General features: G+C 41.9%; 1 protein-coding gene across 1 annotated transcript in view; it reads left to right on the top strand.

The window, feature by feature from the left end:
• Nucleotides 1-16,705, top strand: part of PLBD1 (phospholipase B domain containing 1) — a 43,292-nt gene extending 26,587 nt beyond the window's left edge. Inside the window, exons 7-11 of the mRNA XM_020787970.3 lie at nt 12,069-12,269; nt 12,353-12,493; nt 13,340-13,525; nt 14,406-14,512; nt 16,472-16,705. Of these exons, the coding sequence (XP_020643629.3) occupies nt 12,069-12,269; nt 12,353-12,493; nt 13,340-13,525; nt 14,406-14,512; nt 16,472-16,639 (803 nt within the window). The 3' untranslated portion in view covers nt 16,640-16,705. The remainder of the gene's footprint in view (nt 1-12,068; nt 12,270-12,352; nt 12,494-13,339; nt 13,526-14,405; nt 14,513-16,471) is intronic.
• Nucleotides 16,706-17,823: the final 1,118 nt, after the last annotated feature.

Raw genomic sequence — 17,823 nt, 5'->3', positions numbered from 1 at the left:
AGAACCCTTAACTTGAAGCACAGACCCTGAACCTATCAGTTCTGGCTAACCAACAGACACCTGAACCTATCAGGTTGGTACTCTGACACACAGTAGTACCCTGTCTGACACACAGACTCCCACAACAGCTTCTTCTTCCCAGCTGCTGCTTCGTCACAACCCAGTGTCTCACTCAGTGTCTCAGCATCTCTCACCACACAGGCATCACATATTTATACAGTACAGCCCCTCCTCCTGATGTCCCGCCTTCCACTCCCCATAGGATGGAACTTTCCCTCCAAACCCATGACAGACAGGTAACATCAGTGCTGTATGTAACACCTCCCCTCTTTATAAGTTGTTTTGTAGGGGGAAAGCTAACGTGCTTTTCACCAAAAAACAACCTGTATAAAATACACAACAACAGTTATACATACCATATTATACTTACTCATACTTACATTCTAAGTTAAACCATAGCAAATAGGCATTTAAACATTTACCATATACATTACATCAATTTACCTTTATTCATACAAACCAAATTCAAAACCAGGTACATTTAACTTTTGTCATCATTATATACACATAGTCCATGTTCTTTCGCCGTCTTCATTCTTCAGGTCTTCTTGATAAGGCGTCAGCAACACAGTTCACTGACCCTCTGACCACCTTCACTTCAAAGTCATAGTCCTGTAGGTTTAAAGCCCACCTCATAAGTTTACTATTGTGGGTTTTCATTGTCTTTAACCATTGCAATGGTGAATGGTCAGTACACAGAATAAAATGTCTTCCCCAGATGTAAGGCTTGGCCTTCTGGATCGCGTAGACTATGGCCAAACACTCCTTCTCCACGGTTGCCAAATGTCTCTCACCTTTTTGAAGTTTCCTACTCAGGTAGGACACTGGATGCTGGTCACCATTCTCATCCTCCTGGCACAGAACTGCTCCTACCCCGCTGTTAGACGCATCGGTGTAGATGATGAACTCCCGGTCGAAGTCTGGAGCACGCAGGACAGGATAGTTGATTAACGCCTCCTTCAACCTCTGGAACGCCGCCTCACAGTCGCTGGTCCACGGGATGCGGTCATCAGCCTTCTTCCTCGTCAGATCGGTCAGCGGAGCCGCAATCTCGCTAAACCTCGGGATGAACTTTCTGTAGTAGCCCACCAACCCAAGAAATGATTTGACTTTTTTCTTGGTGTTGGGTCTAGGCCAATCACGAACTGCTTCTATTTTGGCCTCCAGGGGTTTTATCACTCCTCCCCCTACCATGTGACCCAAGTATTTTATTTCTGGGCTACCCAGCTGACACTTGCTGGCCTTTACTGTTAGCCCTGCTGCACTTAACCTCTGCAGCACTAACTCCAGGTGTATCAGGTGATCTTCCCAGGTATTACTGAAGATCCCTATGTCGTCAATGTAGGCCACTGTAAAGTCACTGAGCCCTGCCAAGGTCTGGTCCATCAGCCTTTGGAATGTGGCTGGTGCATTTCTGAGACCAAAGCTCAGGACTCGAAACTCATAGAGACCAAAAGGGCTGCAAAAGGCAGTCTTTTCTTGATCCCTGGGATCAATTCTTAATTGCCAATATCCCTTTACCAGGTCCAATGATGAGATGAACCGACAACCCCCTATGGTTTCAATCAGGTTGTCTAGCCTGGGCATTGGGTAGGCATCAGGAGTGGTTACACGGTTTAATTTCCTGTAATCAACACAAAACCTAATGCTCCCATCAGGCTTGTCCACAAGGACTATCGGAGAGGACCAAGGACTAGAAGAGGGGACGATTATGTTCTCCCTCAGCATCTTGTCCAGCTCCTTCCGCACCTTGTCCCTATAGGGTCCCGTTACTCGGTATGGGGATACTGCCTGCGGGGGTGCATCCCCTGTGTGGATCCGATGCATCACTCCCTTCACTATCCCCGGCTTGTTGGAAAACACCTGTTGATATTTGCTAAGCAGCATTTTTAGTTCTTGCTGCTGGTCTTGGGTGAGTGCAGGACTGATCTTTACCTCCTCTGGGTTGTATTTTACTTCCCCTCTACCCTCCCAGAAGGGTAATTCCGCTTCCTCACTCTCAGCTGCTTTTATCGCGAATAAAACCCTCTGTTCCCCTCTGTAGTAGGGTTTTAGGGCATTCACATGAACCACCCTCCTTGCTTGGTTCTCCTCCTGCTCTATTAGGTAGTTCAGGTCTGACATCTTGGAAATGACCCTATATGGTCCTGCCCATTTGAGCTGCAGTTTATTCTCTCTGCAGGGCCTAAGCCAAAGCACTTCCTCCCCTGGGTCAAAGTGCCTCTCTCTAGCTTTGTGGTCATACCATGTTTTCTGTCTGACCTTCTGAGCTTGCAGGTTTTCTGCTGCCAGCTCTAGATTTCTCTTTAGGTCATTCATCAAGGTGTCTATGTATGTCACAACGTCTTGTGGGTCATCCTGGGTGATCTGCTCCCAATTTTGTTTGATCAAATCAAGGGGCCCTTTCACCCCTAAGTGTGCAGCAAACATGTCAGAGTGACCCCTTTGTAAGATCATGGGGCGATACTTTTCAGGTACCACCAGCTGACTTCTGATCCCATCTCCCCCTTTTGAGATATTCCTCAGGGTTTCTCTATATAAAATCCCCTTTTTCTCCAGAAATCTCACTGGGGTTTCAGGTGTTAGCTGGGCGTCCGTCACCTGTTCAAAACACTTTTGGAGAGTGGCGTCTGCCTTTTGCTCCTGTCCAAATCGGCTGTCTGTGGTCAAGGTTTCCACCACAGCTTCTGAACTCCCCTCTGCTTCCGTCTCTGGCTCATCATTACCCCCCTGAACTGTCCCCGTGGTGGCTTGTGAGCGTGTAATCACTAGCACCCGTTTCACATGTTCAGCCAGGTCATTTCCCACGAGCACGGCTGCTGGCAGAGTCGATGAAATCGCTAGCCTCCAAACTCCCCTCCAGCCTTGAAAGTTGACAGGTACCTCTGCTACTGGCAGAGAGATTACCTGCCCCTCAATCCCTGCCACCTTCATGCTCTCATTTGGGATTATAAATTCCCTAGGAATAATATCTGGATGGCACAGGGTTACCTGGGAACAAGTGTCCCGCAGCCCCCTATACTGACGGTCAAGTATTCCTACGTCCACCCCTGCTGTCTCAAACAACTGAGAATCTGTTTTCACCAGCAAGCAGCGCTTTACCTCTATAAGAGGACCATTTTCCTCAGCCTGATCAGCAGAGGTAGCTGTTCCAGACTGAGTAGTCATGGCAACAGGCTCCCTCAGTGACACTGAGCCTTGCTCTTTCTGGACACAGAACACAGCTTTTGGCTTGGTTCCACTAGACTCCTGAGGCACCATTCCTTTTAGCTGCTTCAATTTCTCACACTCTGAGATTAGATGACCCTTTCCCTGACAGAAATAACATTTTCTGGTGTATTTTGATTCTCTCTCATCTTGTTTTGGTTTTCCCTCCAAAATCTGAGGTCTTAGTTTCATGTCTGAGGGCTTCCCTTCACCATGGGCCCCTCCCCCTTGCTGGCTTTTCCCTGGTCCCTGAGAGTACTTGCTGTAGGTTTCTTTGGGTTTACCTACAGATTTCCCCTCACCCAAGGGCTTTCTTATTTGGGAAATAAAATCTGCGATCTCTGCGGCGGCTGCCACAGATTTCGGTTTCCTTTCCCTCACCTGGAATTTCAATTCCCCTTGCAGGACTGAATAGAACTGTTCCAGTGCTATCAAATCTTTAAGCTGCTCATAGGTCTCTGTTCCCTCCTGCGATAGCCATTTCTCAAGCAGCCTCACCAATTGGGCCCCCACTTGGGTAAAAGTCTGTTCTGGCTTTTTGGTGAGGGACCTGAATCTTTGTCTCAGCTGCTCCGCATTTATCCCATGTCTGGCAAACACCAGTTTTTTAAACTCTGCAAAATCTTTCATCAGTTCCTCAGGCATCTCGGCATAAACCTCAGCCAGGCTACCACTGATTAAAGATCGCATGATGGTCATCTTCTCAGTTTCCCTCACTGAGAAGTCCACAAACGCTCTTTCCACTAAGGAAAAGAACACCTCAGGACAATCTCCCTTGTGGTACACAGGGAATTTCTTCAGGTCAGCTTTAGACAGTTGGCCTCCCTCAGAATCCCTATTATTATTATTGTTCTGATTCATCAGTTCCAATTTTTTTAATTCAAACGCCATTTTCTCTCTCTGCAATTCCAATTCAATTCTCTGTCTCTCTAATCTTTCTTCTCTTTCCCTTTCCTTCATTTCAAATTGCCTCATCCTCAGTTCATGCTGTTGGACTATGAGTATTTTTCTAAGTTCTGGGTTCTGCTCTCCTGTGCTGTCACCTTGCACTGAGCCAAATTCATCCTCAGAACCTTGGTCAATCTGGGGGTCTTTCACTTCACTCATTTCGGCCATTTGGCTTCGAGTCAAGGGCATAATCCCCCCTCAGAACAGGCTGCTTTAAAAGTCAAGCCTCAAAATAAAACGACCACTTTTTTCCTTCTTGCCTCAGAACCAGCTCTCCCTAGAGATTGCTGCTGTTCTTCAGCACTAACTTGCAACAGTATCGAGTCAGAGCCTACCCCCCTCTGCTGGGCCTCTCAGCTGGCAAGCTAGCTCACTGTTACTACGCAGTTTTGCCTCAGCTTTTTCCCGCCAAAACTAGGCTGCCTCAGAGCACCTTAATCTAAGTCTCCCCAGTTGGCACGTTCTTCTACTAGCGCACCTCCCCGTGAGGTACACCTAGAAGATTACCTACGCGCCTCAGACTGTCCCTGACTAGACCCCCCTTGCTCTGGGCACACTTGCCAAGGCTTTGCTGGACCGCTGGACAACTGGACCAGTCGTATCCCACACGCTGGACACCAATCAATGTGACAAACCCAGACCTACTGGGATATGTCACACAGTTACACTAAGCTGCCACCAACCATTCCCTTTAAGAAGTCACACAGACCAGGGATGGATTTTTAAACAATAAAAAGAATAAGGTTTATTTTAAATACACACAGGGAAAAATAAACAATCAGGTGAATAACATAAAGTAACGTGGCTTATTCTCACTCATACAAGCATACAGTTTGGTTCACACAGAACCCTTAACTTGAAGCACAGACCCTGAACCTATCAGTTCTGGCTAACCAACAGACACCTGAACCTATCAGGTTGGTACTCTGACACACAGTAGTACCCTGTCTGACACACAGACTCCCACAACAGCTTCTTCTTCCCAGCTGCTGCTTCGTCACAACCCAGTGTCTCACTCAGTGTCTCAGCATCTCTCACCACACAGGCATCACATATTTATACAGTACAGCCCCTCCTCCTGATGTCCCGCCTTCCACTCCCCATAGGATGGAACTTTCCCTCCAAACCCATGACAGACAGGTAACATCAGTGCTGTATGTAACAGGCACTTCCAACTGGACTGGAAGATTTCCTTCTCTCATTCCCCTCATTGGGTTGCACAGGAGCACGAGGCTTACTTGGATTCAGACTGCAGTTTTAGAAGTCACTTTTCTGGAAACAACTTCAGCCCAAAGAAAATTTCATAAAAGCTTTCCAATCCTTTTTAAATGATTCATAAATATTTTTAAAGACCAACTCACCATCAATGCTTCTCTTTTGGAGCTTTTGTTTGTTTTAATTTTATACCAAATTAAAAGCTTATGCAATGAATGCACCTACTTCCAGTCCATTAGTTCCAAATAACATCTTGAGGACAAGATGGTTGGACAGTGGCATCGAAGCGACCAACATGAATTTAACCAAACTCCGGGAGGCAGTGGAAGACTTGGTGTGCTCTGATTCATGGGGTCACGAAGAGTTGGACACGATTTAATGACTAAACAACAACAAACAACTTGAATTATTTTTTTTAAATTATGGGGAAAACAATTCCCAGTTGACAATTCCATACTAGGACTTCTCCTCTGGAGCTGTTTATTGTTTATTTTGTTTGCACTTTAATAAATACATTGAAACCACCTGACCAGTAAACTGCCATATTGCTAACCTCTGCTACTACAACAAGATGAGACAAAAAGAACTATTCCTTGCAAGAGGGCGAAACATCATAGTGAGTTGTGGGCACATTGTCAGGTTTTTCTAAATGCTGAAATGGAGATACACCTTGTCTCATCTGGAAAATGGCAGAGGGGGATGTATAATCCCGAAACAAATCTTCTGTCAGCCACATCTTGTAACTGACTTACTTCAGTTTAACGTGGGTCAGTGGGTGGGTAGGAGACATTTCATTAAGATTCCAGTCTGGAGCTGGATTTCAGAACGTAGACAAAGTAAACTCTAGTAACTTAAATTCAAGGGCATGCAAAGCAAAGAAAGTTATGTAATCCAAATAAACTGTTGCTTTTTACTAAGAAGAGCTTGAGGAAGATTATACAAATGGTTATAGATTTGGACTGCTAGAAAGTACATGGTTCTCCAGATGGTTAATTCTGTTCTTTGCCCACTGAACCAGTGCCAAGAAGTACTCTGTCCTCCTTCTCTGAGGAAGAAGAGGAACATGTCAACTTTTCCCTAGCCTACGTAGTGTTAGCATATGATCTTGATACCAACCCAAGTGATACTCGGTATCAGAAGAAGTATTTGAGTCACAAGAAATACTGGTTTCTGTATATACTAGCCTGTTTTTTTAAATTTGTTGCACAGGTTTCAGATGCAAACCACAGTAAATCATCCATAAAGTTAATAATATTTTTGTTGGGTTCTGCCTTGTTGAGAGACAAGAGAGGTTGGGCCTATGATGAGGAAGGAGTAGGTCTCTGAACTAATGTGATCCTTAACAATTGCCAGTTGGCAATGTGTTCTTATGGTGCAGCTTAAATATGCCGCAAAAGGGGGGACATCTATCACTAAAAAATAGAGGACAAAAGGCACACTGATTGGCATAAAATTCTATATGCAAATTTATATGTATAAGTGCAAAATTAGAGAATTTTGTGTAACCTATACAGAAATATAGTGCTTTACACTATAGTGGCAATATAGTGACCAGATAACCTGTGTGCCTTCTGAGCCTGCTGTCCAGGGGCTCACTTTGGATGGGTAAATTCAAGGTCTTTGATCTTCCTTCCTATAGTTCTTTACCTTTAAATTAGATTTGGATGGCAAAGCCATATCCTCTTCAAATAGAGGATACCTTCAAAAGTAGGATTATTCTGTGGCAGTTCTCATCTGGCAGTATGGAGGGCTGAGAGACCGATTTAAACTATACAGTAGTGTGGGAAGGTGGAGCTAGGCCTTCTACTCTCTGCAGGATCAACTCTTGTAGATGCACAGAAATACTGTACAAAGGTGAGGGGAAAATGTTGCAAAGTTTTAAATTTCTGGCAATGTTTTCTTTTTGTTACATAATAGAAGTACAGTACAGAGATCCATGGAGGAGAATAGCTACAGGCCCTCCCCTTTCTCATTAACTGTCACTCAAAGTCCAGTAATTTATTTTCATAGGTGTATAGGAGAAAGAATAGAAAACATTTCTTTACTTAGAGTTGCTTGAAATTACAGGCTTGTGTATTCTGCTTTCTTTATTGTGCATATACTTCGCAACCAAGTAACCAGATCAACAGCAATAACTGCCAGCAGCTGAGGAAAGAGAGAGAGAAAAACACTTAGCAGAGAGGAAGTGCTCTCTTTGAGTTCAAAGGCTGGAAGGAATATTGGTTAGTGCTGGATTGACAATCACTTCAGTCCAGAAAAGTCTCTCCCAGTCACACAAACTATAGACAGCATGTGAGGCTGCAAATAAAATTCCAATGGGAAACACTTTCGCCCTCTCACCTTAATTAAGCTTTCTTCTTCCTCACCTTCATAAGTGTTACATACATACAGGAGCTGAACACATTAGTTTTTCTTGAATAAAAGAAATATTGTAATCTAATCCTGGGACTCTCAGAGATTGAAAGCAAATCATTGCCCTTAAAAGCAAGTTGCTTGACTAATGTTTTTAAATCTATAATGTATTCTGTTTAATCAGTTAAATAGCATTTCCCCCCTTTTGATCAAGGAAGTTTGTAATACTAAGTCTTCCCGTGGAGGTTGTGAAATTTAGCCCCAGTGCTGGGATGCTCAGCGGAGCAGGTATTCCTTTCAAAGAGGGCATGCCACTTAATCCTACAAAAAGAACTGCATAAGAGAAGTGGACATCTAGGTGCTCTGTCTTCATATACTGCTCTATCATTCTGGTTCCTATAAATCTTGGCTAGGCATCACTGAAATGTGGTTACAGAAAAGAAAGAAAAGGGAGGGATGGGATGGCCTATGATGACTCCTGATAGTAAGTAAGACATTGGCAACATTTATTTGTGCACCAGGTTGCCATTGCTAGAATTAGAACTTGACTCTCCTTGTCTGCATTATATGCCCTTGGCTTTTATCTGCATACGTCTTGGGTTATAGATTCTCATATTTGAGAGACCCTTTGTAATCTGTGAAGCATATATAAATGCTTACCCACAGAAGCCAGCTATAGTTTGTTGTCAACCCTAGATTAACCATTAAGCAAGATCGGAACATGTTTAGGGCATCAACAAAGGAAGGGGGCACATAAGAGTTTTTTTTAGTGCCAGATTTACCATGGACCATGGTGCAAATGGTGCACCCTCCTTAACAAACCACATCTAGCCATCCAAATCCCTCAGCTCCCTCCCTCCCTTCCTCAAGAGCCCCAAGAAAACCACCTCCCTATATAAAGCAACTGAGTTCTGGAGGGGTGGAGTCACGAGGTATGAGAAACTCAGCAGGAGTAGTAGTAGTTTAGAGATAGGGTTTTGAGAGAGAGAGAGAGAGATTGAGAGAGAGTGTAGGAGTTTGGGCGGGAGAGTGGTGGTTGAGAAGGATAAAGGAGAATGTTTAAGAGTTAAATGTACAGTGGTGCCTTGCTTCACGAGCGCTTCATTTAACGATGAATTTGCTTAGCGATGACTTTTACGGAGCATTTTTGCGCTCCGTTTAACGATGGTCCCTATGGGCAATTTTTGCTTAGCGATGTTCGGACCATGCTTCGCATAACAGTTAAATTTTTGGGTCCCCTGTTTTGCTTAACGATGGTTTAAACAGCCTCATGTTTGCTGTTTTTTAAATGTTATAAAGTTAAAGTTTACTGTTTAAAATGTTTTAAATCATAAAGTGCACTTAATAAACCCGTTGTAAACCAAATTTGACTTTGTTCTGACTCTTTTTTAATTTGTTGTTGAATTTTTTTCCCCCATTGAGATGGATTGAATAGGTTTCAATGCATTTCAATTGGGGAACTGCGTTTCGCTTAGCGATTTTTCCTATGGCGATTTTCGCTTAAGGACGGCAATTCATTCCTATTGGAACGGATTATCCGGTTTTCAATGCATTTCAATGGGAAACCGCGTTTCGCTTAGCGATGTTTTCATTTAGCGACAAATTTTTTGGAGCCATTTAAAATCATTAAGAGAGGCACCACTGTATTTGCAAAGGCTTTCACGGCTGGGATCTAAAGGTTGTTGTGGGTTTTTTGGGTTCTTTGGCCGTGTTCTTCCTAACGTTTCGCCAGTCTCTGTGGCCGGCATCTTCAGAGGACAGGAGTAGCATGCTGTGCTCGGGAGTTAACATTGCTTATTCTGCCAACATCTGTAATAATGAACAATTTCTATTTGGTTCTTTAGAAAATTCATGTTTTAAGTTGAATGATTAATCATCATTAGGAATGGGCATGGCTTAAGTTGTGCTGCATCATACTGCTTGTGCCATACAGCACCACAGCTGCCGCACGTTCCCTCCGACCAAATCCCCTGTCCGGCTGCCTGACTCACAAGCCTCTATGCCACCTGGGTCATCCTTTGTTGCTAGCTGCTCAGTCCAGGAAGGAGCTTGGGCTGCCTTTTCCTGCCTCCTCTGGCAGCCAACCACTCAGGCAAGGAGGAGGGACAGGGAGCCTCCCTGCACAGCCATTGAGTGGTCAGCTTGTAAGTGGAGCAGCTGGCTTGGGGGGGATCGGAGGGAACGTGTGACAGCTGCTGCACTGCACTAGCATGAGTTGTATAATGTGGCATTACTTAAGTTGTGCTCATCTCTAATCATGATCATTGCTTGGTGGTTTTTTTAAAAAATTACTTCTGTATTTTTGGAGGCTGGGTGGAGATAAGGATAAAAAGAGCTGTGGGCCTTTTAGACCCATAGCCTCTGCACTATATGTGCAAGCCAAAGAAATAACAGACACAATTACAAATGCCTGAAAAGGTGTTTAAGCTCTTGTTTGAGCTTTTCAGTTTACAGATTCTGACAAAATCAAAGCATGAAAGTGCAAGATTTAGCTGGAAGCCAGTAATTTGATTGTACATATGATTTTGCATACAATATATGGTTCTTTTTTGCCACGTGCTATACAATGAAATTACTGTATTTTCATGCATATAATGTTCATATTATATATACGAACATTATATTTCAAGCCGTTGGACCTGCCACATGTTTTATTCATAGAGGCACCATAATCTTTTCAGTCCTAAAGGTCTTAATCTGGCCCTGTTTGTTGCAAAACAACAACAAATAGTCTTGTGACACCTTAAAAAACAAGTATTATTTGCTATAATATTTCATTAACGGTAGCCCAGTTTATCAGGTCAGACATACAAGTGTATATGTTTATATGGCAGTGAAAGCTTCTAAGTTACTTCTCAGTATAGTGTAGTGGATAGAGTGACAGACTAGGACTCTGAATAACAGGGTTTGAATCCTCACTTCCACTGGGGGAGTGGAAGTGGTACTGTATAAACCACTCCTTAAATATCTCACTTACAGTGAAATCCCTATGTTAGTTGGTTCTAACTTGACGGCACAGAACACACACATTCGTACACACACGCACGCACACACAAGGTTATACGTGCACAAAATGTATTGAGTTATGTGAGATAAATTAGAGGGAAGAGCTGGTTACAATAAGAAGGAAAAAGAAACAGAAAAGGAAGGGGGGAGAAAGAGGAGAGAGGAGGGGCAGCAAAAATGTGTGTAACAAGAGATTCTATTGTTGTAGGGTTCTAACAGGACATTTTTCGTGATATTCAACTGAAATGTGGCTTCCTGTAATTTAGACACATTGTTGTGTGCCCTGCACTCTGGAATAATTTACATAAATCTGACCTTGGTCTACAGCACTACATCCTTCTTAAGAATCTTTTTTTTTCTTTCAAGGCAGCCCTTCTGAGTTTCAGTCTTCTGATATTTTTAGCTGCAGTCTCCATTCTGGTTAATCACAGAAATAGGCCTCTTCCAACTCCAGTATTCTATCAGGCCATCAAGTCCAATCCCCTTCTCAGTGCAGGATTGAATGAAACAAGTACAGAAAGATATCCTAGTTCTTTCAGTAAAAATATTGGTTCCTTCAATTAGCTAATTCATTAATGGTAATTATTTTTTGTATTTTTGTAAATAAGAATTTTATTTTTAATGCTCAATTGTAGTGTATTTATGTTTGATCAGTAATCATTTCAGATTATTTATATTTTCTGCCATGTGGTATCATCTGTATATGTTAAATATTTCCCCCCTCCAATGATCACTATTCCTTCATCTGATTCTAATCTGATTTTCTTAAAGATAATGTTGTGCATGTAAATTGAACAGGTAGGGAGATGCAGTATGCCCTTGTCTAATATCTCTGCCATTTGGAAACTATTCTGTTTCTCCTTATTCTGTACTAAATGTAGCCTCTTGTTTAGAGTATGGGCTACATGTCATACGTTGTTATGTATGTTTCCAAAGGGAACCAGTGTGCTCAGTGTGTTCCCATGGGAAAAAATCATAGGCTAGGCAAAGCATTTCTGAGAACTTCATAGAGAGGCAAAGGGGAATCAATTAAGAAAATTAACTTCTTTATTAGGGTTACTGTCTCTGTCTGCTTGGCATGGTTTGCCTCCTCCATGCCATAAAGAGCCATCCTAAGTCATAGAATGTATGGATAATTTTATTTAATCACAACTGAGAAAATGAAACATCCTATAGGAATATCCTCCTACTTCTTATTTTAACAGTGAAATAAAATAAAGAACTAGAATAAATATTAAGTATCTATTTATGAATAATAAATGTTTTTATTTTGTATTCAGGTTTTTTAGTATCCCTGGATGATTTTTATATACTTGGGAGTGGCTTGATCATGTTGCAGACCACAAATAGTGTATACAACTATTCTCTTCTCAGACAAGTGGTTCCAGAGAGTCTCTTTGCATGGCAGAGAGTCCGCATCGCCAACATGATGGCAGACTCTGGAAAGACCTGGGCACAAATCTTTGAAAAGCAAAACTCTGGTTGGTATATTTGAAATGGAAGTCTCATTGCACATGTTTCTTCTCTCATTTTCCAATATTAATTGTCTTCAATACCCCCTTAGGTACCTATAATAACCAATATATGATCCTGGATACAAAGAAAGTCAAATTGCAAAGGAGTCTTGATAATGGAACCCTTTTTGTCATTGAGCAAATTCCTAGACTTGTGGAATATTCTGATCAGACAGATGTTCTCCGAAGAGGTAGGAATGTCTATAACAGTTCTTGAGTGGGAAGAATTAAAATTGGTTTAGTAAATATCCATAGCATAGTATGGATTCCAAATTTACATTTGTGTGAAGAAGAAAATAAGAATTTTAGTACAGGAGTTGAATGCCAGATATAAACCCATTTTGGCTTGTAGTGGTGAAATATGATACCTTAAGGTATGATGTACTAATAACTAGTTTCTTGTAATTATTTCCTTTACACAGAAACTAAGACATAACCAAGTTACTCTGCAGTTTTAACTTAGAGACAACTTCACTTCTTTAGCAGAATACATTTAAGGTTTTAGATACTGTTATAGTTACAGGTATGAGACTTCGCTAAATGGTAGAAGAGGAATTTCACATAGGTGTTGTCTCATACTCTGTTGAGGACATTGAGATAACAATGAACTATACAGAAGGAGAGTGAGCTTTATACCACAGATCAGCAGGGTGAATATTAAAAAGAAAAGTAATTGCTGCATAACTTTTAGTTAGGGAAGTGGAGAGGTGCTTTAAAAATGTAACTACAGTATAACTACTTTTCAGAATGTTAGAGCTAATTACAACTTTCCACATTTTGCACTTCTTCTGTTGAATGCTGGAACTCACTTGTACTTCAGGTTGTCCAAGTGAAACTTGCCTTTAAGACTGTTGGCCGTTGTATTCCTGCCAAGCTAAGTGCTATCACATTTCCTTCATTTCTATGTGAGTGAGAGTTCTAGAAACAGTATAGCATTTCTTTCATTTCAGCTTTTGTAATCCCCATCTTTAAGGACATTCAGGCAGGGTCCAAAATCTCTAGCTAATTTCGCTCAGTAGTATTTCCTCCTTCTGCAGGATATTGGCCTTCCTATAACATCCCTTTTCATCAAAACATCTATAATATGAGTGGATATGCTGAATATGTTCAAAAATATGGCTTAGACTTTTCCTATGAGATGGCTCCAAGAGCAAAAATCTTCCGACGGGACCAGGCGAAAGTTGTAGATGTGGAGACTATGAAGTACATCATGAGATACAACAGTATGTAACTTTTAAAACTTCCTGTATTTTTTTTTAACATATTGCCTCATCGTTTCCTCCTCCACATGAAAAAGCTTTCTGGCAATCTTTAGCACAGCTATAGGCAGTACTTGCTGACATTTTCAAGCAATATTGGAGAGATCATAAGAAGAGTTCACTGCTCATTAGTATTATATTTTTGAATATAACAGTAACAAGGGAAGGAAGTTGCTGAACTTTTAAATAACTGGGCAAAGTGTTCAGAATTCTCAGAGAGAAGAAGAAAACTTCAGCTAAAATTAGTTCTCCCTGAAGAGCTTCCTGTATCTTTAACCAAAAGGTTTAGTTCATTGTGCTTCCTGTGCCAGAAAAAAAACTGCTTTTGATGGCTTCTCTGAAATTTGCCGTTGTCAAAATACATTCACGTGAGACCCAAGCTGAATTGTTGTTGAATCCCTGTCTGGAAATATCTAATCCAGCCAAGGGTGTGTGCCTTTTGCACAACTGAGATTGCACTCTCTCCCACATTTAATACATGTCATAGAACAGCCACTTGCATTTAAACGAAGCACATGATTCATCTCTTATCCTGCCCTACAGTTCTTTAGCTTAAATGATTTCTCAACTCTGAGGGCTCACTGGGTGACCCTAGGTCTCCTCTCTGTCTCTCTCTCTCTCTCTCTCTCTCTCTCATATTCCTTCCCTCAGCCCAACCTACCACACGAAGTTCTTTTGAGGTTAAAAGGCACCTGCAGGGAGAGGAATGTCCCTGAACTTTTTGAAGGAAGAGCACAATGAAAATGTAAACCAATATACAGTATATAAAAGCAGAATTTGTCCAGTGCTGGCTATGACTATCATAACTTATTTAAATACTCCTCTGACCAATTTTTTTCTGCAGACTACAAGAAAGATCCCTATGCAAGGCACAACCCCTGCAATACCATCTGCTGTAGAGCAGATTTGAACTTGAAGACTCCTGTTCCTGCTGGCTGCTATGACTCTAAGGTAAAGATTTCCAGAGAACATGGCCCACAATAGATACTTGTGAAGAGGGAGAAACATTAATTTGTTCATTCATTTGATTAGTCTGTACGTTCTCAGATGCACACTGCCTTACTTACTGGTGTGTCATTATAGGTACTTGTGATTGCTTATGCATGTAATTTCATGTGTCAGCTGCTCATCAAACTCACCAACGTATATGACTTCTGTACTGAAAAAAGAAAAGAGCTCCTCAGAAATGGACAAGGGAGTGAGAGAATCAGCCAGCCCACAAGTTGGATGTGTAGCTAAAAGTAAAGCCAGAGTTGTCGGTGGCACTTGGTTTGTCTCCATGTTGTGAAGAATGTCCATTTCAGTAGCGACTTATAAAGTATTGCAGCTTCATGCTACAGTGATTACAAACTAGTGACAATTTTAGGCTTAGCTTTCACCCCAGGGAAATTAGTAGTGACCATTCAAGTGCCAGCACAATCTTATCTATTAAACTGGATGTGAATTGCCTGGTTTCCATGAATGAGGGTGGTTGCAGAAATTGTAAAACACCTTGCTTCTGTCTTGCAGCATGGGCATTGCCCTGCCGAAGCAGTAAGGTCAGCAGAAGCAGTAAAAATAAATTAAGAACGTGCCTGCCCATGTCAGCTAATCTGCTAGCTTTGCACTGTAGAAGTATATGTGCATTAGATATCGTCTCTACTATGCAAGAATAACAGTCTGTTAAGGGAAACGCTAGCAGCGCACCTCATGCTGTGGCTTTACTGTTTCTTTCATCACTGGATAATTTTGAAAAGTTCTTCCGCCTCCCTCTTATTGCACGGAAATGCTTGAATCATTTACACAACCCATTTCCATGTGGCCTAAAGTGGAAAATTTGGACCACATTCTCTCAAATACATATATCTAATTATGTGACAACCCTCCTGACATACCATACACTAAAATCTCAAATTTATATGTTAATACTTGAAAGGTGAGGATATCTAGGCATGCGTAGAATGCCTTTCTACAATTCATGCACTGCTATTGCCACCATGTTCTGACTTTTCAAGTACAGTGGTGCCTCGCTTAATGATGTTAATTGGTTCCCAAAAAAACATCGCTAAGCAAAACACCATTTCCCATAGGAATGCATTGAAAACCGGATAATCCATTCCAATGGGAACAGATTACCGTCCTTAAGCGAAAATCGCCATAGGTAACATCGCTAAGCGAAACAATGTTTCCCCCATTGGAATGCATTGAAGCCTATTCAATGCATTTCAATGGTTTTGACAGGTCTGTTTTCGCTATTTTTAAAGTGTCTTAAAATGTTCAAAAACTGTTTTAAATGCTTGGGATCGTTAGTGCACCTTGTAAAACCTTTGCAAACTTAATTTGGCTTTGTTCTGACTCTTCGTTAATTTTTGGTGAATTCCCCCCCCCCATTGGAATGCATTGAACTGTAGGTTTGACAGCTGTGGCAGCCTTGCTCATCCTTTCAGTCACTTCTGGAGTACCACTCTCTTCCCACTCAGCTAGCCACTCCAGGCAGGAGGAGGGAGGACAAGTGGCCAGCTGAGCGGGAAAAGAGTGGCACTCTGGGAGTGATTGGAAGGATGAGCGAGGCCGCTGCCTCTGCCGCCAAATGCTTGAGTGGATGGTCTGGCCCCAGGGGCCAGACCCTTGTTAAATCCAGCTGTGCGAGGATATTCATATATGAATACGAATATCCCCATCTCTAGTCACCACCAACCATATAGTAAAGTGACCACCTCACCATGCAGGTATTTCTGTGATTAGCATTTAGACTGCCCTGTGTAATTTCTAAATGCTGTTGATATAATACAAAAAGCACATGAGGGCCAACTATTCATCTGATTTAAATATTGGTAATGCATTGACTTGCTTTGAGAGAAAGTGTCTTGCTTGGAAACACCCACCAGTCCCTTTGTTTGCTATAATGTTTTCTCCCTTATTCCATTACAGATAGCGGACCTCAATATGGCTGCAAAGTTTACAGCCTATGCTATCAGTGGTCCCCCCGTGGAGGAGGGCCTGCCTGTCTTCAGCTGGACCCGTTTCAACCAGACAAAGCACCAGGGCTTGCCAGATTCATATAACTTTGATTTTATCACCATGAAGCCAGTGCTATGAAACTGCCATCAGGATTTTTCTTTGTACATGTTTATTTCCGACCAAATAAACCAGCCTGGAATTCTACCTTTAGTTTCCTAACTGGTGTCATGTTGATTTGGCAACGATCTAACGTCACAAACATTATTTAACATTTTATTTATTTTAAATATTTTTACCATTCCTTTTTGCTTAAAAGGACCCAAGAAGGCTTACTGTATTTTTCCGTTTATAAGACCCCCCCACCTACTTTTCTAATCCCAAAATTAAGAAAACCTAACTTTGAGGATTCAGCCTCTGGGTTCAGAACGTCAGACATTTTGAGTCTCTGTTGAATCTGAACCAGAAGGCTCCACCTCCAACGAGACGTGTGTGACATATCCCAGTAGGTCTGGGTTTGTCACATTTATCAATGTGACAAACCCAGACCTACTGGGATCTATCACACAGTTACTAAGCTGCCACCAACCATTCCCTATAATAAGTCACACAGACCAGGGATGGATTTTTAAACAACAAAAAGAATAAAGTTTATTTTAAATACACACAGGGAAAAATAAGCAATCAGGTGAATAAAATAAAGTAACGTGGCTTATTTTCACACACACCAGCATACAGTTTGGTTCACCTAGAACCTTTAACTTAAAGCACAGACCCTGAACCCATCAGTTCTGGCTAACCCACAGACACCTGAACTTATCAGGTTGGTACTCTGACACACAGTAGTACCCTGTCAGACACCCAGACTCCCACAACAGCTTCTTCTTCCCCAGCTGCTGCTTCGTCCCAACCCAGTGTCTCACAGTCTGTCTCAGCATCATCCTCTCACACACCGGCATCACATATTTATACAGTACAGCCCCTCCTCCTGATGTCCCGCCTTCCACTCCCCATAGGATGGAACTTTCCCTCCAAACCCATGACAGACAGGTAACATCAGTGCTGTTATGTAACACCTCCCCTCTTTAAAAGTTGTTTTGTAGGGGGAAAGCTAAAAGTGCTTTTCACCAAAAAAACAACCTGCATAAAATACACAACAACATTTATACATACCATATAATACTTACATATACTTACACTCCAAGTTAACCATAGCAAATATGCATTTAAACATTTTACCATATACAGTACATCAATTTACCTTTATTAATACCAACCAAATTCAAAACCAGGTACATTTTAACTTTTTGTTTTCATTATATACA

Source organism: Pogona vitticeps, chromosome 5 (genome assembly GCF_051106095.1).
Source record: "Pogona vitticeps strain Pit_001003342236 chromosome 5, PviZW2.1, whole genome shotgun sequence".
Classification (NCBI taxonomy): domain Eukaryota; kingdom Metazoa; phylum Chordata; class Lepidosauria; order Squamata; family Agamidae; genus Pogona; species Pogona vitticeps.
The sequence above is the reverse complement of the archived record's forward strand: the minus strand, read 5'-3'. Positions and strand labels throughout refer to the sequence as shown.